At 38.2% G+C, this 21533-nt stretch overlaps 1 protein-coding gene across 1 annotated transcript in view; it reads left to right on the top strand.

Moving 5' to 3' along the window:
* LOC108301579 (eyes shut homolog) overlaps window positions 1-21533 on the top strand; it is a 1388593-nt gene that overhangs the window by 1227562 nt on the left and 139498 nt on the right. Inside the window, exon 25 of the mRNA XM_017524691.2 lies at window positions 4018-4190. Within this exon, the coding sequence (XP_017380180.2) occupies window positions 4018-4190 (173 nt within the window). The remainder of the gene's footprint in view (window positions 1-4017; window positions 4191-21533) is intronic.

Below are 21533 nucleotides of genomic sequence, written 5' to 3'. Positions count from 1 at the left end.
TGATTCCTCAGGGACCTAGAAATAGAAATTCCATTTGACCCAGCAATCCCATTACTGGGTATATATCCAAAGGATTATAAATTGTTCTACTATAAGACACATGCACACAAATATTCATTGCAGCACGGTTTACAATAGCAAAGATTTGGAACCAACCCAAATGCCCATCGATGATAGACTGGACAGGGAAAATATGGCATATATACACCATGGAATATTATGCAGTTATCAAAAACGATGAGTTCGTGTCCTTTGCAGGGACATGGAGGAAACTGGAAACCATCATTCTCAGCAAACTGACACAAGAACAGAAAATCAAACACCGCATGTTCTCACTCATAGGCAGGCGTTGAACAATGAGAACACGTAGACACAGGGAGGGGAGCACTATACACTGGGGTCTGTTGGGGAGATATAGGGGAGGGACAGCAGGGCGTGTGGAGTTGGGGAGAGATAGCATGGGGAGAAATGCCAGATATAGATGATGGGGAGGAAGGCAGCACATCACACTGCCACGTGTGTACCTATGCAACAATCTTGCATGTTCTTCACATGTACCCCAAAACCTAAAATGCCATTTAAAAAAAACTAAGTCGTATTCACTGCTTGGCATGTAGCTCTATCCACAATGTAGGTGCACAGCAAACTTTGGACGGCAGCTCTTGCAAAAAAAAAAAAAAAAATGGTCCTCTCGTGTATAGGTAAAAACTTTATCATAATCTGGATTATTTTCCAGACTTATTTTAATTCAGAAAAATTTCCTGACTTGCTTCAAGGAAGATTTCTAAAAAAGGTTTCTATGTGGTTTACAGGTCTTGTGAAGGATAAATTTTTTAAAACATTAGGGATGAAAAGATATATTTCATGAAAAAAACATATTCCGTGTAAATATATTCTCTCAAAGCTAATTATAATAAGCAGTAACACATTCACAGAAATACTGCAATATTTAAAGCAAACTGAGCAAAAGAGGATGACATTGTTTCAAAAACTGTTTCCAAAAGTCAACTGTCTTACATAGGTCCATCAGTCTTAGGGCATTCCCTTTCTGGGTCAACACTGCTTTTTGCTGTAAGTTGTGGATAGACATCAAAGTAGGTTAAGTGACAGAGAAGACAGCAGACTTGGTAGCTTTTGAAAAAGTTGTGATTTAATAACAGGATCTTTGACAAGATCCGGATAAGAGAAACCTTTATGTTCATTTATAATACAGAAGATAGCAAAGATAGATTTAGGAAACAAAAACTGTTGGTGGAATATCTGACACTCCAGGAAGTCTTTTGGAGCTTCAAGGTACAATTTGAAACCCCATCATCTGGCAACATCTCAGTTGATTAGAGCTGACTCTTGCTAATGAAGTGCTAATGGGATATCAAAACAGGCCAGAAGATCTGGACACTTGCCCTTGGTTAGATATGGTAAGTTTCCCTTTTCTTGGAGAGTTTTCTATAGAATTTCTGTTTCTGTCTCTAGTTGCCTGCTGATATACAGATGCACGCAGTTAGTCATCTCTGCATGAATTTACACAACCAACTTCTCACAACACCTGATGAAATCAGATAGAGGAAACGAGGCTTGATTTATCAATAGGACCTGATTAAAAATTGCGCTTTCCTTGGTTTTCACCACAAAAACATCTTTCCTGTGTGCCAAATCTGTTTAGGTTTATATGATTAAAGCATTTAAATCAATCAATGCTTAGATTAGTTTGACTTTCACATATGTAGCATTCTCCTTGATCTGAAAAGGACTAATTTGGTCCTTTCAGAATGCAGCTCTCAAGAGTGCTACTTTCCTAGACTTTATCCCAGAATAAAGATGCCTGATGCTGACCTTTAACCTCCAAGTGAGGTCGGTGAAAGCAAAAATACATCAGATTTATCCATTATCCCCAAACAACACTAACTTCCTAACTTATACTATAGATCACACCAGAAATATTTCTGTACCTGCCAGGTGGTCCAGCTGTGCTTTTACCACTAGTCTCAGGAAACAAGGAACAGCATTGGCTAAGCAGTCCTCAAAGCTTTATTTTACAGAAATACAAAAGCCTGCTTAGGGTACTTTATAATCATCTTAGGGACATTGATCTATAATTTTTTCCCAATTCTGAAAACTTATGAGATTTCATATTTGTCTGTAATGTGTAGAATGCTATGCAGGTTGCCATGAAGGTTGTAAAATGCATAAATTACTGATTACTTACAGGATAAGCTTTATATGTTGGCAAAATCTGAAGGTCTCAAAGCCTTACAACCCCACCAAAGCCAGCTTTACCTACTATCTGATACATAAACTTTCTCTATAGCGTTTCATAACATTAGCATTGATAATTAGTATTAAAATGTGAATATTTTAGAAATATTTAGAAAAATATTTAGAAAAGAAAACACCTTCATATTTCTAAGTGAGGTACTCATTATTATGAAAGAAATAAATCTGCACATTCTACACATGTACCTCAGAACTTAAAGTATAATAATAATAAAAGAAATAATTCTCTCCTACACACAAAATTATTTTGGAGTAAGGTGATTCAAAGACATTAGGAAGGTACTGAGAAACCATACAGATAGTTGGAAAAATTTCATGGTATGGGTAAGATCTACAACTAGATTAGGAGGCTGTGACATAAAAACATAAAAATATGTTAGTTTCCTAATTATGGGGGCTAATCCTGGCACCTGTGCTTAAGAGCTAACAGTCACATTGAGAAGGTAACATGTAAAACCCTAAATCTGCATATGGCAGAGTATACGAACTAAGATAATAAGAAGAGAGAGCAAAATAAAGAAGGAAAGATCAGATGGAATTCTCTAACTTCAAGTGACAAAATCCCCAATCAAACTGGCTTGAAAAAATGTAAAAGCAGTGGAATATACTGGCTCACATAACTAAGAGTACTGGCTAGATCTGGTACCAAAAATATCAATCATCTATATTTCTCAGTCACTTATATTTACCATGCTAAATATTAGCTATTTATTCTAGGCTAGGCTTTTCCCTGTGGACAGGCACATGCCACCGTCAGCTACCAGTGTAGCAACACCAGCAGATGAAGAGTACTCTCTGAAGAGTTCTAGCAGAGGTTGGCCAACTGGCCTAGTGTGTTGTGTATCCATCCTGTGCTACACACTATGATTGGCACCAAGAGTGGAGACTGTCCCTCCCAGGCAACATGGGCTGAGAATGGTGAAGGGATCTGTTACTTTAAATGTGAAATCGATGCAGAGAAGGCAGAAATAACAAACTCCAGATCACTTCCCCCTCTTTTTTTTTAATTTATTTATTTTACTTTAGGTGCATTATATATATGGCATTTCTCCCCCCCATGTTATCCCTCCCCATCCTCCCCTCCCTCCCCACCCCCTGCTGTCTCTCCCCTACCCCTCTTGAGAATGCTTCCCTGGCAGGTAAGAGGAGTATTTTTCCTGAGCTCTGCTTTCATGGGCCGTCTCAGCCTGGGGCCACCAAACCATATTTTAAGCTGAAGAGTTATACAGTCATTATAGCTCCCCACTGTGTCTTATTTTCGGAATTACTACAAATGCAGCTCTTGGAGGACTTTGTCCTCAGTGTGGGGAAGCTTATCACCACCTTAAAATTCTCCTCTGAGCTTTAAGCCTAAGATGTTTTTTGTAAATAGACATTTGATGCACTTTATTGAGGCAACACCACACATATTCAATGAGGCCCTGAAAAGGCACCCAGTGTGAAATAAAAGATGAGACAAATCAAAAATAAAAATAGATGGCTTGAAATAGAATTCATGGCTTCAGATAATCTATAAAACTGTTCATCTGTTTTCAATGCAAAGCACACAGCTACATTTACTCAAAAGTTGAAACAGAAAAAGGAGGGAGAAAGTTTCACTCATTAGAAAAGACGCAATTATAATTTTATTTGCATACGCGGTCACGCGTGTGTGTGTGTGTGTGTGTGTGTGTGTGTGTGTGTGTGTGTAGAAAATATCAGTTGTTTTCTAATAGATTTTTTACTTTTTGTTTCTCTTCTCAGTGGTAGTGAAAACCTGTTTTGTGAGTGTCCAAGGCTGTATTCAGGCAAGCTGTGCCAGTTTGCAAGTTGTGAAAATAACCCATGTGGAAATGGTGCCACCTGTGTTCCAAAATCCGGAACAGATATTGTCTGCCTCTGCCCATATGGGAGGTCTGGACCCCTCTGCACTGATGGTAAGAGCATTTGATTATTAAACATGGAGCACAGATAGAAAGAGATGAAGACAATAGAAATCACTCAGAGGAAACAAGGCCAGCACTTGACTGATCAAATACATCAGATCCTTTTCTGGGTTCTTTTCAAGTTATTTGAGACAAGACATATTAGTGAGACTGATCACTGAGGAGGTATTTCTCATACCCATCAAGTTTACGAAAGTGGTGGTGTGGTGACTCATGCCTATAATCCCAGCACTTTGGGAGGCCAAGCAGGGCAGATTATGATGTCAGGGGTTCAAGATCAGCCTAACCAGCATGGTGAAACCTCATCTCTAGTAAAACTACAAAAATTATCCAGGCAAGGTGGTGCACACCTGTAATACCAGCTACTCAGGGGACAAAGGCAAGAGAATTATTTGAACCCAGGAGATGGAGGTTTCAGTGAGCCAAGATCGTACCACTGTACTCCAGCCTAGGAAACAGAGCAAGACTCAGTCTCAATTAATAAATAAATAAACAAATAAATAAAGCGGTAATGAGTTTTCTTGAGGTTAGAGTATGGAAAATCTCTGTATTATAAAATCTCAAAGTCAAGCAAAGTATAAGAGAGTAACAAGGGGAATCTAGAGCAATATATAAAATCAAATTATTTCACGTCATTTTGGCAAACTGAGAGTACAATATTAACAAATCTATGCATCATAGCCCAGCCGCCTTAAATGTCACAAAACCGATGATGCAGTTAATACATACCAATAAAGTAAATCACAAACAATAGACATGCATCTCTCTTTAGGAAAATTCAGTATGAGAAATCCTAAATTACAAAAAGCTGTAAGATGCTGTAATATAAGATAGTTTTAAGAAAAAAAATTGCCTAAGAATTTAATAGTAGCTTTGACATATATAAATGTGTGTAGATATTTTCAGAAATAATAAAAATTGATACTAATAGTTAATCAACACAGAACTAGACTTGCTTTATCATTATTTTCACCATAAAAATAAAAACATTTACTCCTTTGGCACTCATGATATTTGGCATCAAATTTTAGAATAAGGCTACCAAAGTGCACTCAGGGCCCTCTGCCCCAGAACCACAAAATGAAGCAAACAGATCCAGCCCATGATGACATTAAAAAGCTGGGCACCACATCCTGATGTGGCAAGTATGAAAACTGAAACCAAAGTAAAAGAAGCATCTGTGATTAAAAGGTATTGACGTTTTGATACATAGGTCTTTGAAAGGAATTGAGACAATGAATTTGTATGTATCTTAAGCGGGGAAGAATTAAGAAGTACTAAGAATTTCATTCTGTGTGTAGCAGGATTATATTAGAAGTTATTCTTATAAAAATAAAAAACATTATAGACTGAATAGAATTGAAGCCACGTCTTTTCCCCTAGAAACCTCGTGCTTCTCAGATGTAATCATTCTATTTAAATAAAAGCTATTGAAAAAATATAATTGGTTATAATAAATTTGGTTACTAAGAGATAATCATCAGTTTTGCTTCCTACTTGAAAATAATACTGACCATATAAAATAAGAAGTGAAGTTTTAGAAGAATGTCTTAATGTATTCACACATAAGAAATGATTATTTACTCCCATCTCCTGGTATCATTAGGGTTCCAAAGATGCAAGGATGTATAGATTAAGAGGAGAGGCAGAAAAAATTAGACATTATTAGGTTCTTTGCCTCAATGTAAGAAAAAAAAATCCTAAATGCACCCATCCGGAAGAATTTCTCAAAATAATTATCCTATCCATTTATATTCCACAAAGTTGCCAGATCTAGTTTAGAAATATAAAATGTGTCAGGAAAGATTTCTGACCTTATAGAGCCTATCTTCTAATTGAAAAGATGAAAAGAAAAGAAAAATGGCTCAAAACACAATACTAAATTTCTACGAAGAATTATGAAAGAAATAAACAAGTAGTGATAGACAGTAACTAGGATGGAGGGCATTTTAACAGATCACCAAAACAAGAATGGCTCTCAGAGGAGAAGATACTTGTACTGAGGCCAAAAGAATAAGAAGTATGGACCATGAAAAGCAGGAAAAGGAACTATCCAGGCAGAAGGTTCAGCAGTGGAAGACGCTGAGGAAAGACAGAAGCTGGGCTTTTCAGAGAATGAAAAGATACTACTGTGGCTGGTGCATAAGTGTCTTCATTCACTCCAGCTGCTGTAGTGGAATACCATAGACTGCGGGACTTACAAACAACAGAAACACATTTCTCACTGCTCTGGAGGCTGGAAAGTTCAAGATCAAAGCACCAGTGGACTTGTTCTAGTGGGGACTGCTTCCGGCAGCAGTCTCACTATGTCCTCACATGGAAGGGACTAATTAGCTCTCTGAAGTTTCTTTTATAAAGGCGCTAATCCCATCCATGAAATCTTTGCCCCCTGATCTGATCGCCTCCCAAAGACCGCATTTCCAAATACCATCACATTGGCAGTTAGGTTTTAACATATGAATCTAGGGTCACATAATTATTCAGTCTATAGCAACAGTGAACAAGAAAAGGTAAATCTAATGTTAGCAGGGTCTAGATCATATAGAGCCTTGGGAACATGGAAAGGTTTTTGACCTTTATTTCCAGATGCCTTAGGAAACCATTGGAAGGCTTGGAACAGGCTAGTGACTTATGTGTATTTATTTAAACTATTCTGATGGTATTATCTCTAACAGATTTTATAAGGCTATTGGAGTGGTCCCAACAAAAGACAATTATGCCTAGGACAAGGGCGATGGTAGTAGGGATGAAGATAGATGGATACATTTGAAATCTGTTCTGGAGATATAATACTCAGAACTTGCCGGGAAGGTTGTGAAAAAGGTAGAACCAAGAAGTACATCAAGTTTTCTTTGTCTGAACTATAGTGTAGATGGTGGTGCCATGAAAAAGAATAGGGGTATAACAGCTTATTTTGTCAGAAACACCTTATTTTATTTTATTGGGAGGTAAATAAGAGTTTTATTGTATACAAATGAAGAAAAAGATGCCAGTTAGACCTCCAAACGGAGACGATATGTAGGCAACTGGATATATGATGCTGGTGCTCTGAAGCAAGATCAGGACTAAACATATAATTGGGGAAGGCATTAAAATAAAGGTGGTGTTTAAAACCATAGAACTGTAGATTGTCTAAGGAGAAAATAAAGATAAGAAGAGAAATATTGATAAAGAAGAGAAAATATAGATAAAGATTATTTTAAAAGAGCAGATAAATCCTAGAGGAACCTTCCAAAATTCCAATATTTAGATACCTGGTAAAGGAGAGAAAACTGTAATAAATGCCAGCCCCATATTCTGACAAACACCCCCCTTTCATCTCTCAGTTCATAGATACTGCTCCTTTTATGATGTGGCATTATCTTAGTCTGGGATCCCCATAGGAAAACAACCTGGATGAGAACTGCATTCAGGTCGTTTACTCTGGAAATGATTCCAGGAAATAGGAGTGAAGATCTAGTGAGAATAAAATGAGGAAGGAGAGAAAGTCAGTGCAAAGGCACATGGGACATTGAACATCACTGTAGGTAGTTGTGCGTGACTTCACTCAGATCTCATGAGGAGATATACAAAAAGTCTCAAAATTGGCTGCCCAAGGGGCAAAAGAGAGAAACATTCGACCATTGTCTCGGGTTCTTTTTGATTGAGGGTTTCCCTACGAGACATTAATATTCTCACACTTCTAGATTGCCATGCAAGACTGATGAGAGTGCAGGCTTTAGCAGGCATCTTAGGTGACAGCATCAGAAAAGCTGGAAGTTACAGAAAGAGGGCTTAACATACCAATATTCCATTACATATCAATATTCAATACATTTGAGTTAAAAAATCTCCCCTCGAGTGTTAGATCTCTCCAGAAACCTTTTTTACATCAATAGGCATCAATACTTTCTCTACTCCACTACCTACTAGGAGGTGGTATCCCAAGCTATCTATTGGATCCTTCACTGTTACTATTACGACCTCTAGAAGATTGTCTAGAACGTACTGAATATATATTTTATAGAGAAAAGCAAAGAGCAATCCAATAACCCTATCTGTTGCTTAATTACAACTATTCTTTAGAAGAGGCACAGAATAACATCTGGGACTTTGCCTTTCTGCTAATACCAGAGGATGAAAAATCAACTAGTTTTATTTCATTAGCAATTGTGTCTACTACATAGCAGTTTTCTTCCAAATTATGTCCATATCTACCATCTTAATATATTCTTTGGGGGCTAATAGAAAATATAATTATCACATTTCCTACCTTGGTGATATTTCCACTGGGGAATTCATCCAGGAGCCATCGCAGCAGTGATGACTGGAGCCGACGCAAACAAACACTGCAGATGGGAAGCTTGCAGCTGCTTTCCTTTTTAAAGAGCTTTGCTTTCCACATTTGTGCTCCTCATCCACACTTCCTGTTGCCTCTCCTTATGCCAGAATAATCTCTTTTTTTTTTTTCCTGGTGGCAGTAGGATTTATTAGAATGTGCTCTTAATATATAAAGCCCAGCCCAGGTCTTTTTGTTTTCTTAACCATGCCATTCTAAAGACAAAGGTGGAATATGTTTTCTTATCTCTTGTTCTCTTTTGTCCTTTCTATAAATATTTCTTAATACTTTACCTTATCTCCCCAACTTAGGCCTCTCAATGGAACATGGTCCTTGAGGAAAGCAATGTAACTAACTGCAAATAGGCTCTGAAATCAATCTGCCTGGATTAAAATCCCCATTTTACTACCGACTAGTTGGCTGAGTGACCTTGGGCAAGTCACTTGGTCTCTCTGTACTTCAATTTCAACAAGTCTAATAATAGAACTGACCTTGTAGATTTTATGAGAATTAGATGAGATAGTACATGTAAAGTGGTTAACACATAATGGGCATATAGAAAATGCTTTTGTTTTTTAAGGGTGGTCAAAGTAGGATTCTTAGCCTTACAGAAAACTGCTATATTTTGTCATTGTGGGACAAAAGACTGCATCTCCATCCCAGCTAAATAAATAAATAAATAAATAAATAAAATAAAATAAAATTCTCTAGGATGTCAGTGGAAATCAAAATTAATTCTCTTTTAAGAATTTTTCTAAGATGGTGACACTCTTTGCTGCGATTAAAGGCAAGACGGGGTATTACAAAATCATGCAGGAAAGCAGAGCTCCAGGGACACGAATAATCACCAGGCTATTTAAGGACATGATACCTCTATAAAGCAGCTTAATGTCAGGCTGGCATTTTGTAGTGGCATATTTCAAGTACATGCAATTTACTGTCATGTTAAGCTCATAACTCTTTTGATAGCATCCACTCTGATATGATCCAGCTTTCTCTCTCCAGCTCAACAGCTATTTGATTGCCCTGCTGTTCAACACATCTCAGTATCCCTCATTTCCCACCATGTTTAAATCTGTATTTTCTAACTCCTGGTTCCAAAGAAATACTAAAGAGTCAAGCCTAATTCCAGATGGGAGCAAGGAGACAGGGATGAGAAAGAAAAAAGTCCTCAGGAAAGTGATTCCTCTTTCTCTGGGTTGAAGGCAGACTAAATGGCCTGCACTTTTTCTTCCTTAACAACTGAGGGAAATTTCCTTTCCTCTTGCTCAGGGAGAAGGTGAGCACTGCCTGCTTTTCACTTTTTCCTTCTACCTCAGCATCTGTAAAGAGAAAAGTTTAGGTTGACACTTATTTAAAAAGTAGCACTTATAAACATGTATTTTAGTGCACACAGAAATGTTCTTTAAAAAAATAGCCTTGATCGGTCAGGTGTGGTGGTTCACACCTATAATCCTAGCACTTTGGAAAACCGAGGTGAGTGGATCATCTGAGGTCAGGAGTTCGAGACCAGCCTGGCCAACATGGCAAAACCCTATCTCTACTAAAAATACAAAAAGTAGCCAGGTGTGGTGGCCAGTGCCTATAATCCCGGCTACTCAGGAGACTGAGGCAGGAAAATTACTTGAACCCAGGGGGCAGAGGTTGCACTGAACCGAGATCCTGTCACCTAACTCCAGCCTGGGCCAAAGAGAGAAACTCCGTCTCAAACAAACAAACAAACAAAACTGTCCATCAGTGGCTGGCAAGATGGCTGAATAGGAACAGCTTGAGTCTGGGGCTCCCAAAGAGATCAACTCAGAAGGCAGGTGATTTCTGCATTTCCAACTGAGGCACCTGGCTCATCTCATTTGAACTAGTTAGACAATGGGTGCAGCCCACAGAAGGAGAGGAGAAGCAGGGTGGGGCATCGCCTCACTCAGGAGGCACAAGGGCTTGGAGAACTCCCTCCCCCAGCCAAGGGAAGCCATGAGGGACTGTGCCATGAGGAACAGCACATGCTAACCAAGAAACTACACTTTTCCCACAGGATTTGTAACCTGCAGACCAGGAGATTCCCTCCGGTACCTATGCCACCAGGGGCCTGGGTTTCAAGCACAAAACTGGGCTGCCATTTAGGCTGACACTGAGCTAGCTGCAGAAGTTTTCTTCATACCTCAGTGGTGCCAGGAAACCAGCGAGACAGAACTTTTCACTCCCCTGGAAAGGGGGCTGAAGCCAGGAAGACGAGTAGTTCAGCAGACCCCACCCCATAGAGACCAGCAAGCTAAGATCCACTAGCTTGAAATTCTCACTGCCAGCACAGCAGTCTGGAGTTGACCTGGAACACTCAAGCTTGGTGGGAGGAAGGGTGTCTGCCAATACTGAGGCTTGAATAGGTGATTTTCCCCTCACAATGTAAACACAGATACCTGGAAGTTCAAACTGGGCAAAGCCCACTGGAACTCAGGAAAGCCACTGTAGCCAGATGCCTCTCTATATTCCTCCTCTTGGCAGAGCATCTCTGAAAGAAAGGCAGGAGCCTCACTCTGGGACTTATAGATAAAACTTCCATCTCCCTGGGACAGAGCACCTGGGAGAAGGGGCAACTGTGGGTGCAGCTTCAGCAGACATAAATGTACCTGCCTGCCAGTTCTGAAGAGAGCAGCAGATCTCACAGCACTGTGCTCAAGCACTGCTAAGGGACAGATTACCTCAAGTGGGTCCCTGACACCCATGCCTCCTGACTGTGAGACACCTCCCAGCAGGGGTCAAAAGACACCTCATATAGGAGAGCTCCAACGGACATCTGGGGGTGCCCCTCCAGGACAAAGCTTCCAGATGAAGGAACAGGCAGCAATTTTTGCTGTTCTGCAGCCTCCGCTGGTTATACAGGCAAACAGGGTTTGCAGTGGACCTTCGGCAAACTACAGCAGCCTGCAGCAGAGGGGCCTGGCTGTTAAAAGGAAAATTAACATACAAAATGGAATGGCATCAACATCAACAAAAAGGATGTCCACACATAAAACTCCATCCAAAACTCCCCAACATCAAACACCAAAGTTAGATGAATATATAAAGATGAGGAAAAACGAGTGCAAAAAGACTGAAAATTCCAAAACAAGAATGCCTCTTCTCCTCCAAAGGATCACAACTTCTCACCAGCAAGGGGAGAAAACTGGAGGGAGAATGAGTTTGACAAATTGACGGAAGTAGGCTTCATAAGTTGGGTAATAACAAACTCCTCCAAGCTAAAAGAGCATGTTCTAACCCAATGCAATGAATCTAAGAACTTGAAAAAAGGTTAGAGGAATTACAAACTAGAATAACTAGTTTAGAGAAGAATATTAATGACCTGATGGAGCTGAAAAACACAGCATAAGAACTTTGTGAAGCATACACAAGTATCAATAACTGAATCAATCAAGGAGAAGAAAGGATATCCAAGACTGAATTTCAAATTAATGAAATAAAGTGTGAAGACAAGATTAGAGAAAAAATAATGAAAAGAAACAAACAAAGCCTCCAGGAAATATGGGACTATGTGAAAAGACCAAATCTACATTTGATTGATGTACCTAAAAGTGACAGGGAGAATGGAACCAAGTTGGAAAATACACTTCAGGATATTATCCAGGAGACCTTCCCCAACCTAGCAAGACAGGCCAACATGCAAATTCAGGAAATACAGAGAACACCACAAAGTTACTCCTCAAGAAGGGCAACCCCAAAACACATAATCATCAGATTCACCAAGGTTGAAATGGAGGAAAAAATGTTAAGGGCAGCCAGAGAGAAATGTTGGGTTACCCACAAAGGGAAGTCCAACAGACTAACAGTGGATCTCTCTGCAGAAACCATGCAATCCAGAAGAGAGTGGGGGCCAATAATCAACATTCTTAAAGAGAATAATTTTCAACCCAGAATTTCGTATCCACCCAAACTTATCTTCATAAGCAAAGGAGAAATAAAATCCTTTACAGAGAAGAAAATGCTGAGAGATTTTGTCCCTGTCAGCCCTGCCTTACAAGAACTCCTGAAGGAAACACTAAACATGGAAAAGAAAAACCTGTACCAGCCACTGCAAAAACATACCAAATTGTAAAGATCATCAAAACACTATGAAGAAACTGCATCAACTAACAAGCAAAATAACCAGCTAGCATCATTATGACAAGGTCAAATTCACACATAATAATATTAACTTTAAATGTAAATGGGATAAATGCCCCAATTAAAGGACACAGTCTGGATGAAGAGTCAAGACCCATCAGTGTGCTGTATTCAGGAGACCCATCTCATGTGCACAGACACACATAGGCTCAAAATAAAGGGATGGAGGAAGATTTACCTAGCAAATGGTAAGCAAAAAAGAAGCAGGGGTTGCAAACATCATCTCTGATAAAATAGACTTTAAACCAACAAAAATCAAAAAAGACAAAAAAGGGCATTACATAATGGTGAAGGGATCAATGCAACAAGAAGAGATGACTAACCTAAATATATATGCACCCAATACAGCAGCACCCAGATTCATAAAGCAATTTTTTAGAGACCTACTAAGAGACTTAGACCTCTTCAAAATAATAGTGGGAGACTTTAACACCCCACTGTCAATACTAGACAGATTAATGACACAGAAAATTAACAAGGATATTCAGGACTTGAACTCAGCTCTGGACCAAGCGGACCTAACAGTCATCTACAGAACTCTCCACCCTGAATCAACAGAATATACATTCTTTTCAGCACCACCTGCACTTATTCGAAAACTGACCACATAACTGGAAGTAAAACACTCCTCAGCAAATGCAAAAACACAAAAATCATTACAAACAGTCTCTCAGACCATACTGTAATCAAATTACATCTCAGGATTAAGAAACTCACTCAAAACCACACAACTACATGGAAATTAAACAACTTGCTCCTAAATGACTGCTGGGTAAATAACTAAGGCAGAAATAAAGATGTTCTTTGAAACCAATGAGAACAAAGACACAACGTACCAGAATCTCTGAGACACATTTAAAGCAGTGTGTAGAGGGAAATTTATAGCACTAAATGCCCATAAAAGAAAGTAGAGGGCCAGGCACGGTGGCTCATGCCTGTAATCACAGCACTTTGGGAGGCCGAGGTAGGCAGATCATGAGGTCAAGAGATCAAAGCCATCCTGGCCAACATGGTGGAGCCCCATCTCTACTAAAAATACAAAAATTAGCTGGGTGTGGTGGCTTGTGCCTGTAGTTCCTGCCACTCAGAGGCTGAGGAAGGAGAATTGCTTGAACCTGGGACGCAGAAGTTGCAGTGAGCCAAGATTGCATCACTGCACTCCAGCCTGGTGCCTGGTGACAGAGTGAGATTCTGTCTCAAAAAAAAGGAAGTAGAAAGATCTAAAATCAACACCATAACACCACAATGAAAAGAAATAGAGAAACAAGAGCAAACAAATTCAAAAGCTAGCAGAAGACAAGAAATAATTAAGATCAGAGCAGAACTGAAGGAGAAGATAGAGACACAAAAGATCCTTCAAAAAAAATCAATGAATCCAGGAGCTGGTCAACAAAATAGACTGCTAGCCAAACTAATAAGGAAGATAGAAGAATCAAATAGACACAATAAAAAATGATATAGGAGAGATCACAACTGACCCCACAGAAATACAAATTACCATCAGAAAATACTATAAACACATCGATGTGAATACACTAGAAACTCTAGAAAAAATGGATAAATTCCTAGACACGTATGCCCTCCGAAGACTAAATCAGGAAGAATTTGAATTCCTGAATAAAGTGATAACAAGTTTCGAAATTGATGTTAGTAATTAGTAGCCTATCAACCAAAAAAAGCCCAGGACCAGATGGATTCACAGTCAAATTCTACCAGAGATAAAAAGAGGAGCAGGTACCATTCCTTCTGAAACTATTCCAAAAACAGAAGAAGATGGATTCCTCCGTAACTCATTTTATGAGGCCAACATCATCCTGATACCGAAACCTGGCAGAGACACAACAAAAAAAAAGAAAATTTCAGGCCAATATCCCTGATGAACATCCATGCGAAAAATCCTGAATAAAATACTGGCAAACTGAATCCAGGAGCACATCAAAAAACTTATCCACCATGATCAAGTGGGCTTCATCCCCAGGGTGCAAGGCTGGTTCAACATACACAAATCAATAAAGATGATCCATTACATAAACAGAATCAATGACAAAAACTACATGATTATCTCAATAGATGTAAAAAGGCCTTCAATAAAATTCAATACTCCTGCATGCTAAAAATTCTCAATAAACTAAGTATTGATGAAATATATCTCAGGATAATAAAGTTATTTATGACAAACTTACAGCCAATATAATACTGAATTGGCAAAGGCTGAAAGCATTCTCTTTGAAAACCAGCACAAGACAAGAATGCCCTCCCTCACCACTCCTATTTAACATAACATTGGACATTCTGGCCAGGGCAATCAGGCAAGAGAAAAAAAATAAATGCTATTCAAATAAGAAGAAAGGAAGTCAAATTGTCTCTGTTTACAGATGACATGATTGTATACTTAGAAAACCCCATTGTCTTAGCCCAAAATCTCCTTAAGCTGACGAGTAACTTCAGCAAAGACTCAGGTTACAAAATCAGTGTGGAAAAATCACAAGCACTCCTATACACCAATAATAGACCAACAGAGAGCCAAATCATGAGCAAACTCCCATTCACAATTGCTACAAAGAGAATATAATTCCTAGAAATACAACTTACAAGAGATGTGAAGGATCTCTTCAAGGAAAACTACAAACTATTGCTCAAGGAAATAAGAGAGGACACAAACAAATGGAAAAACAGTCCATGCTCATTAATAGGAAGACTCAACATTGTGAAAATGGCAATACTGCCCAAAGTAATTTATAGATTCAATGCTATTCCCATCAGGCTACCATTGATTTTCTTCACATAATTGAAAAAAAGTCCTTAAATTTCATGTGAAACCAAAAAGAGAGCCCATATACCCAAGAGAACCCTAAGCAAAAAGAACAAAGGTGGAGGCATCATGCTATATGACTTCAAATTATACTGCAAAGCTACAGTAACCAAAACAGCATGATACTGGTACCAAAACAGATATATAGACCAATGGAACCAAACAGAGGCCTCAGGAATAACACCACACATCCACAACCATCTGATCTTTGGCAAACCCGACAAAAACAAGAAACGCGTAAGGATTCCCTATTTTATAATTTCTGTTGGGAAAACTGGGTAGTCATATGCAGAAAACTGAAACTGGGCCTCTTTCTTACACATTATACAATCATTAGCTCATGATGGATTAAAGACTTAAATGTTAGGCCTAAAACCATAAAAACCCTAGAAGAATACGTAGGCAATACCATTCAGGACATAGGCATGGGCAAAGCCTTCATGACTAAAACACAAAAAGCAATGACAACAAAAGCCAAAATTATCCAGTAGGATCTAATTAAACCAAAGAGCTTCTGCACAGCAAAAGAAACTGTCATCAGAGTGAACAGGCAACCTACAGAATGGGAGAAAAATTTTGCAATCTATCTATCTAACAAGGGTTAATATTCAGAATCTACAAAAAAACTTAAACACATTTACAATAAAAAACCAACTCCATCAAAAAGTGGGTGAAGGATATGAACAGATACATCTCAAAATAAGACATTTATACAGCCAACAAACATAAGAAAAACAGCTCATCACTGGTCATTAGAGAAATTCAAATCAAAACCACATTGAGATATCATCTCACATCAGTTAGAATGGTATTATTAAAAAGTCAGGAAACAACAGATGCTAGAGAGGATGTGGAAAAATAGAAACACTTTTACACTGTTGGTGGGAGTGTAAATTAGTTCAACCATTGTGGAAGACAATATGGCGATTCTTCAAGGATCTAGAATCAGAAATATCATTTGACCTAGCAATCCCATTACTGGGTATTTGCCCAAAGGCTTATAAATCATTTTGCTATAAAGACATATACACACTTATGTTTATTGCAGCACTGTTCACAATAGCAAAGACTTGGAACCAACTCCAATGATCAATGATAGACTGAATAAAGAAAATGTGGTACATATACACCATGGGATTCTAAGCAGCCATAAAAAAGGATGAGTTAATATCCTTTGCAGGAACATGGATGAAGCTGGAAGGCATCATTCTTAGCAAACTAACACAGGAACAGAAAAAAACACCTCATGTTCTCACTCATAAGTGGGAGTTGAATAATGAGAACACATGGACACGGGGAGGGGAGCATCATACATCAGGGCCTGTCACGGGGTGGGGGGCTACGGGAGGGATAGCGTTAGGAAAAAATACCTAATATAGATGATGGGTTGATGGTTGCAGCAAACCACCATGGCACGTTGTATCTCTGAACTTAAAGTATAATAATAATAAAATCTTTTTGATGGAATCCTGCTATCCAATCAATTGACATACTCAATTAGCACCTTTTCCTATGTGTGCAAGTAACAACCTCAGCAAAGCAAAGTTATGGTTATCCTTCCAATAATTATCACTAGAACTTTGAGTAAATGAATCTTTTTAAAATATATATTTATCTGGAAAATATTTTCTTATCAAAGGCTTTCATTAGATTCGCAAATTGCTCAAGTGTCTGTATGTAACGGTATTTATAGTCTTTCTGTAAAGTCATTGTGCTTCTTACCAATGATTGCTGTTAGGTTTTATTTATATACATATGTATAATATATATAAATATAAAAAATTTATACACATACACACAAACATGCACACACACACACACACACACACACATATATATACGCATACACACGAAATAAGAAAATAAAGGTATTTTGACTTGGCAAATTATATCAGTTGTGGCAGAGTCTGCTAGTTGTCTGGTGAATATAGTCTGTCCTTTATCATTAATACATTTTTTTCAGAACAGGAAATATGTTATCTATAAATATCATTTAGAGTAAAATCAAATTTCTACTTCACCTAATATAACATATCAGATCAACTGTATCTTTATGATTGTTTGTTGCTATAAGTTTATTCATACCACAAAAATTGTCATATTTAAAATCTTCAAAACAGTTTTAGCACAGGTGAAATCTTCTCATTTAGCGAAGACCCTGAGCTCTTTGAGCAGTCTGGCCTTATGCATCGGCCTCTTCCCCAGCCACTCTGGTCCCCTCACTCCAGAATGCTTTGCTACCTGCTCTGGCCTCAAGGCTACTTTTGCTCCCCCTCACGTTAACTCTAGGTGAACATTTAATACTATCACCTTTCTAGCCAATGGTGCTCTGCAGAAAACATGCAGCTTCTCTGACAATGAGACTGAGTCCCCACCCCAAGGAGGACCTCATACCATTTTTCCGATGCTTATTGACAAAAGAGGAACCAGATAAGGGTATACTTTGTGTAACCTTATTATTCACAAAATTGCCTGCATAAATGCCCATCGATGATAGATTGGACAGGGAAAATGTGGCACATATACACCATGGAATACTATGCAGCCATCAAAAATGATGAGTTCGTGTCCTTTGTAGGGACATGGATGAACCTGGAAACCATCATTCTCAGCAAACTGACACAAGAACAGAAAATCAAACACCACATGTTCTCACTCATAGGTGGGTGTTGACCTTTGTAGGGACATGGATGAACCTGGAAACCATCATTCTCAGCAAACTGGCACAAGAACAGAAAATCAAACACCACATGTTCTCACTCATAGGTGGGTGTTGAACAATGAGAACACATGGACACATGGGGGGGAGCATCACACAGTGGGGTCTGTAGGGGGGAAATAGAGGAGGGACAGTGGGGGTGGGGAGTTGGGGAGAAATAGCATGGGGAGAAATGCCAGATATAGGTGATGGGGAGGAAGGCAGCATATCACACTGCCATGTGTGTACCTATGCAACACGCTTGCATGTTCTTCACATGTACCCCAAAACCTAAAATGCAATAAAAAAAAAACCTGGAAATAAATTGCCTGCCATAGGTCAATGTTTCAATGTCTTCCAAGCCTTATGTCTCAGGTGCTCTCATCCAAGCACTGGATGCCAAAAAGGTCAACATCCACATCAAACTTACTGGCAAACAAGTGGTGCTTGAGCAGCATCAAGTTCAAGTTGCCAGCTCCGCACACTGAGCACACGTGAACCCCCTCGCATGGTGGTCAGGAAGTACCCTAGGAAACATCACACTCAAAGTACTGTCAATTGACAAAGCTAGTCATTGCGTGCATGTCAGAGAAATCGTACTTATGACTTGTGGAGAGTGAGCTGGGGACTTCAGGGGATCCTTTGGATAGTGTGGCCCAGAGATACTCATCAGGACCGTATTAATGCACTCTCTATTTTACGTGGGGCACTAACGTACACAGCTAAGTTTTCCATCCTCCCTTAGAGCTTAAAGTGTGCCCATGGGACTAAATTCTGAACAATCAAGATGTAAGGAGAAGTGTTAGAGTACTATATTGACCTCTGGAAAATCTCTTGAAGAGTAGCATGAGCTCCAAATCTTCCTTCTTTCTGAAGTCTAGAATGTGGATAAGATGTCTTGAATTCCAGAAGTCATTTTGGATTATGAAGTCACCTTGCTAATGAAAGATACGTGCTAAGATTGTGAAGCAAAAAGATGAAAGAAGTTTAAATCCTTAACTATAAAACCACCATATTAGCCTGGAAATATTCACTAAGAAATTTTTAGTTAACGAGAGAAATAATTTATTTTGCTTAAACCTCTGTTTTTTAAAAAGTTATCTGTTATATGCAGCTAAATCTAATCCTGATATGGTGTCAAGATTTCCCTGAACTACATATTCCTATATGTTTTCTTAAATAGTTCTGATTTTGTTCATAAACTCTTAGACCCCTTCTCCAAAAAAAAAAAACAGAATTTTTTATCGTATTTATCTTATTTCAGTCTAATAGATTTAATAAATTATGTTTATAAAATATGTTTTTGCAATCCAATGAAAGTGGTAAAATTTTTTAATACAAAGAAATATCATGGGAGGCAGCAAAATATAAAACCATATTTTTCTAAATTAGCAAAATAATAAAAAATGATATTTTATATCTTTCTTTTGAAATATAATCTCTTATCTTAAAACTATTTCTATGAGGCAATTTTTAATTATATTAAATGAAAATCAAGTTTGCAGAGTTTTACATCTCAGTTCCTAGGAAGCTACACACCTGCTATTTTCCACTTTTACACAGAGAACAGACTATTCACTATTAAACTCTGACTGCTTGCCTCTGTCAGAACACTGACTGTCAGTAGAACACTAAACTCTCAAAGCCAAATGTTTTCCTTTCGGTTTATTCCAGCACTTTGTCATTATTTAGCAACCTCACAGAATTCTCCCCTCCGACAGAAGCATTTCCTGCTGTTAAAAACGTCTAAAATGGTTAGACTATGTGTTCACAAAGGGAGACTGGTTTCTCCTGCATATACTTATGGCAAATTGTTCTTGCAGACCATGTGTGGAAATGTAAACCTCTGTAGTTTATTCTCAAGCTCACCAGAGAATTTAACTTTGCAGGTCTGTCAGTCCAGGCCTGTTAGCAAAGAGTCATTGTTTCATATCCAATGCATACTATCAGGTCCCACCACACCTATCAGGCTCTGCTTGGTTGGGTTAAGAGCTATGTTAATGTGACGCACCTGCCAGTTAGCAAGCAAGGGAAAGCACAAGCACATTTGTGGCAAAAAAAAAAAAAAAAAAAAAAAGAAAAAGAAAAATTCTTCACAGAAACAAAAAATTGATTAGAGACTGAGTAAATTTATGAAAATGTCATGGCAATGAAATGTTTTGATAGGAATGAAATTAACAGTAGTTGGTGATAGCTGTGTGTGATGTATATTGCCTACCATTCTACACAATGATAGGTATTCTGTTCAAGGTTTTCTTTGTTTATATTCATTGACACGCTTATATTGTGTGTTTTCTAATATTTTGTCCCTTTATCCCTTTGGCCTTGAAAATGGTCACCTATTTTCTTTAGCATAAGGTAAGAACAGTTTAAAATGATGTCCAAGTCTTGCACGGGCAGACCTCAGCTAACCCGATAGCCCCCATCTTATTCATCCTTTGTCAGAACACTCTTTATACTATCTTGCATTTACCTTGTAAGCACCGGCCATGCATCATACCAGTCCTTCCCTTAGACTCTAAGCTTCATGAAGGTAGACACCATATCTGCCTTGATCATCTTCATATCTACAGAGCAGTACATGATGTCTGATACATGGTAGGCTCTCAAATTTTTTTCTGAAGTTAAAAATAATTTAAAAGTCCTTCAGAATATTCAGCTATGTATGCTGTTACCCTGAGCCCATTATTACATCTATACTTAGGAAATAGTCAATAAGTATTTGTCAAATTTGAAAAAGTAACTTAATAATATAATCAATGAATAAATAGTTTAATCTGAAACATTTCCAAAAGTATTTTCCACAGTACACTACTGCAATAAGGCACCCATTAAAAAAAAAAGAGTCTGTGATGAAATGAACTTAAATCTGCTGAGAATTCACCATATGCTAGACATTGGACTAAGTGTTTTACATTATGTAATCTGTGTAATAACCCAAGGAGATACGTTGTTATTGCCATTGTACAGATGGAAAAACTGAAGCTCAAAGAGTTTAATCAACCAGTCTAAAGTTATATTGTTTATGAGCAGCAGATTGATCTGGAGTCTCATATTTATCTTTCTCTAAATCACTACACAGTATTCTGTTGCCCCTTCAGTAATTCACCATGTGCAGTAGCAAAATAAAACTCTTAAGAAGTCCTGCAATAACAGCATTAAACCAAGGAATTATTCTTTCTCACATGACAGGCTTTCAAAGACTATACCAGTCCAATGGTTCCCAAAGTAGGGTATATACACTGAATTGTGATATTGGAAGAAAATATTAATTCCCTTTTTTATATCAATCTTTTAATTTCTATTTTTTTATGTTTCATGATGTCCATATTATGAGTAGATGTATAGAATTTT

Source organism: Cebus imitator, unplaced genomic scaffold (genome assembly GCF_001604975.1).
Source record: "Cebus imitator isolate Cc_AM_T3 unplaced genomic scaffold, Cebus_imitator-1.0 Scaffold36, whole genome shotgun sequence".
Classification (NCBI taxonomy): Eukaryota; Metazoa; Chordata; class Mammalia; order Primates; family Cebidae; genus Cebus; species Cebus imitator.
Note: the sequence above shows the minus strand (reverse complement) of the source record. Positions and strands in the feature narration are given on the sequence as shown.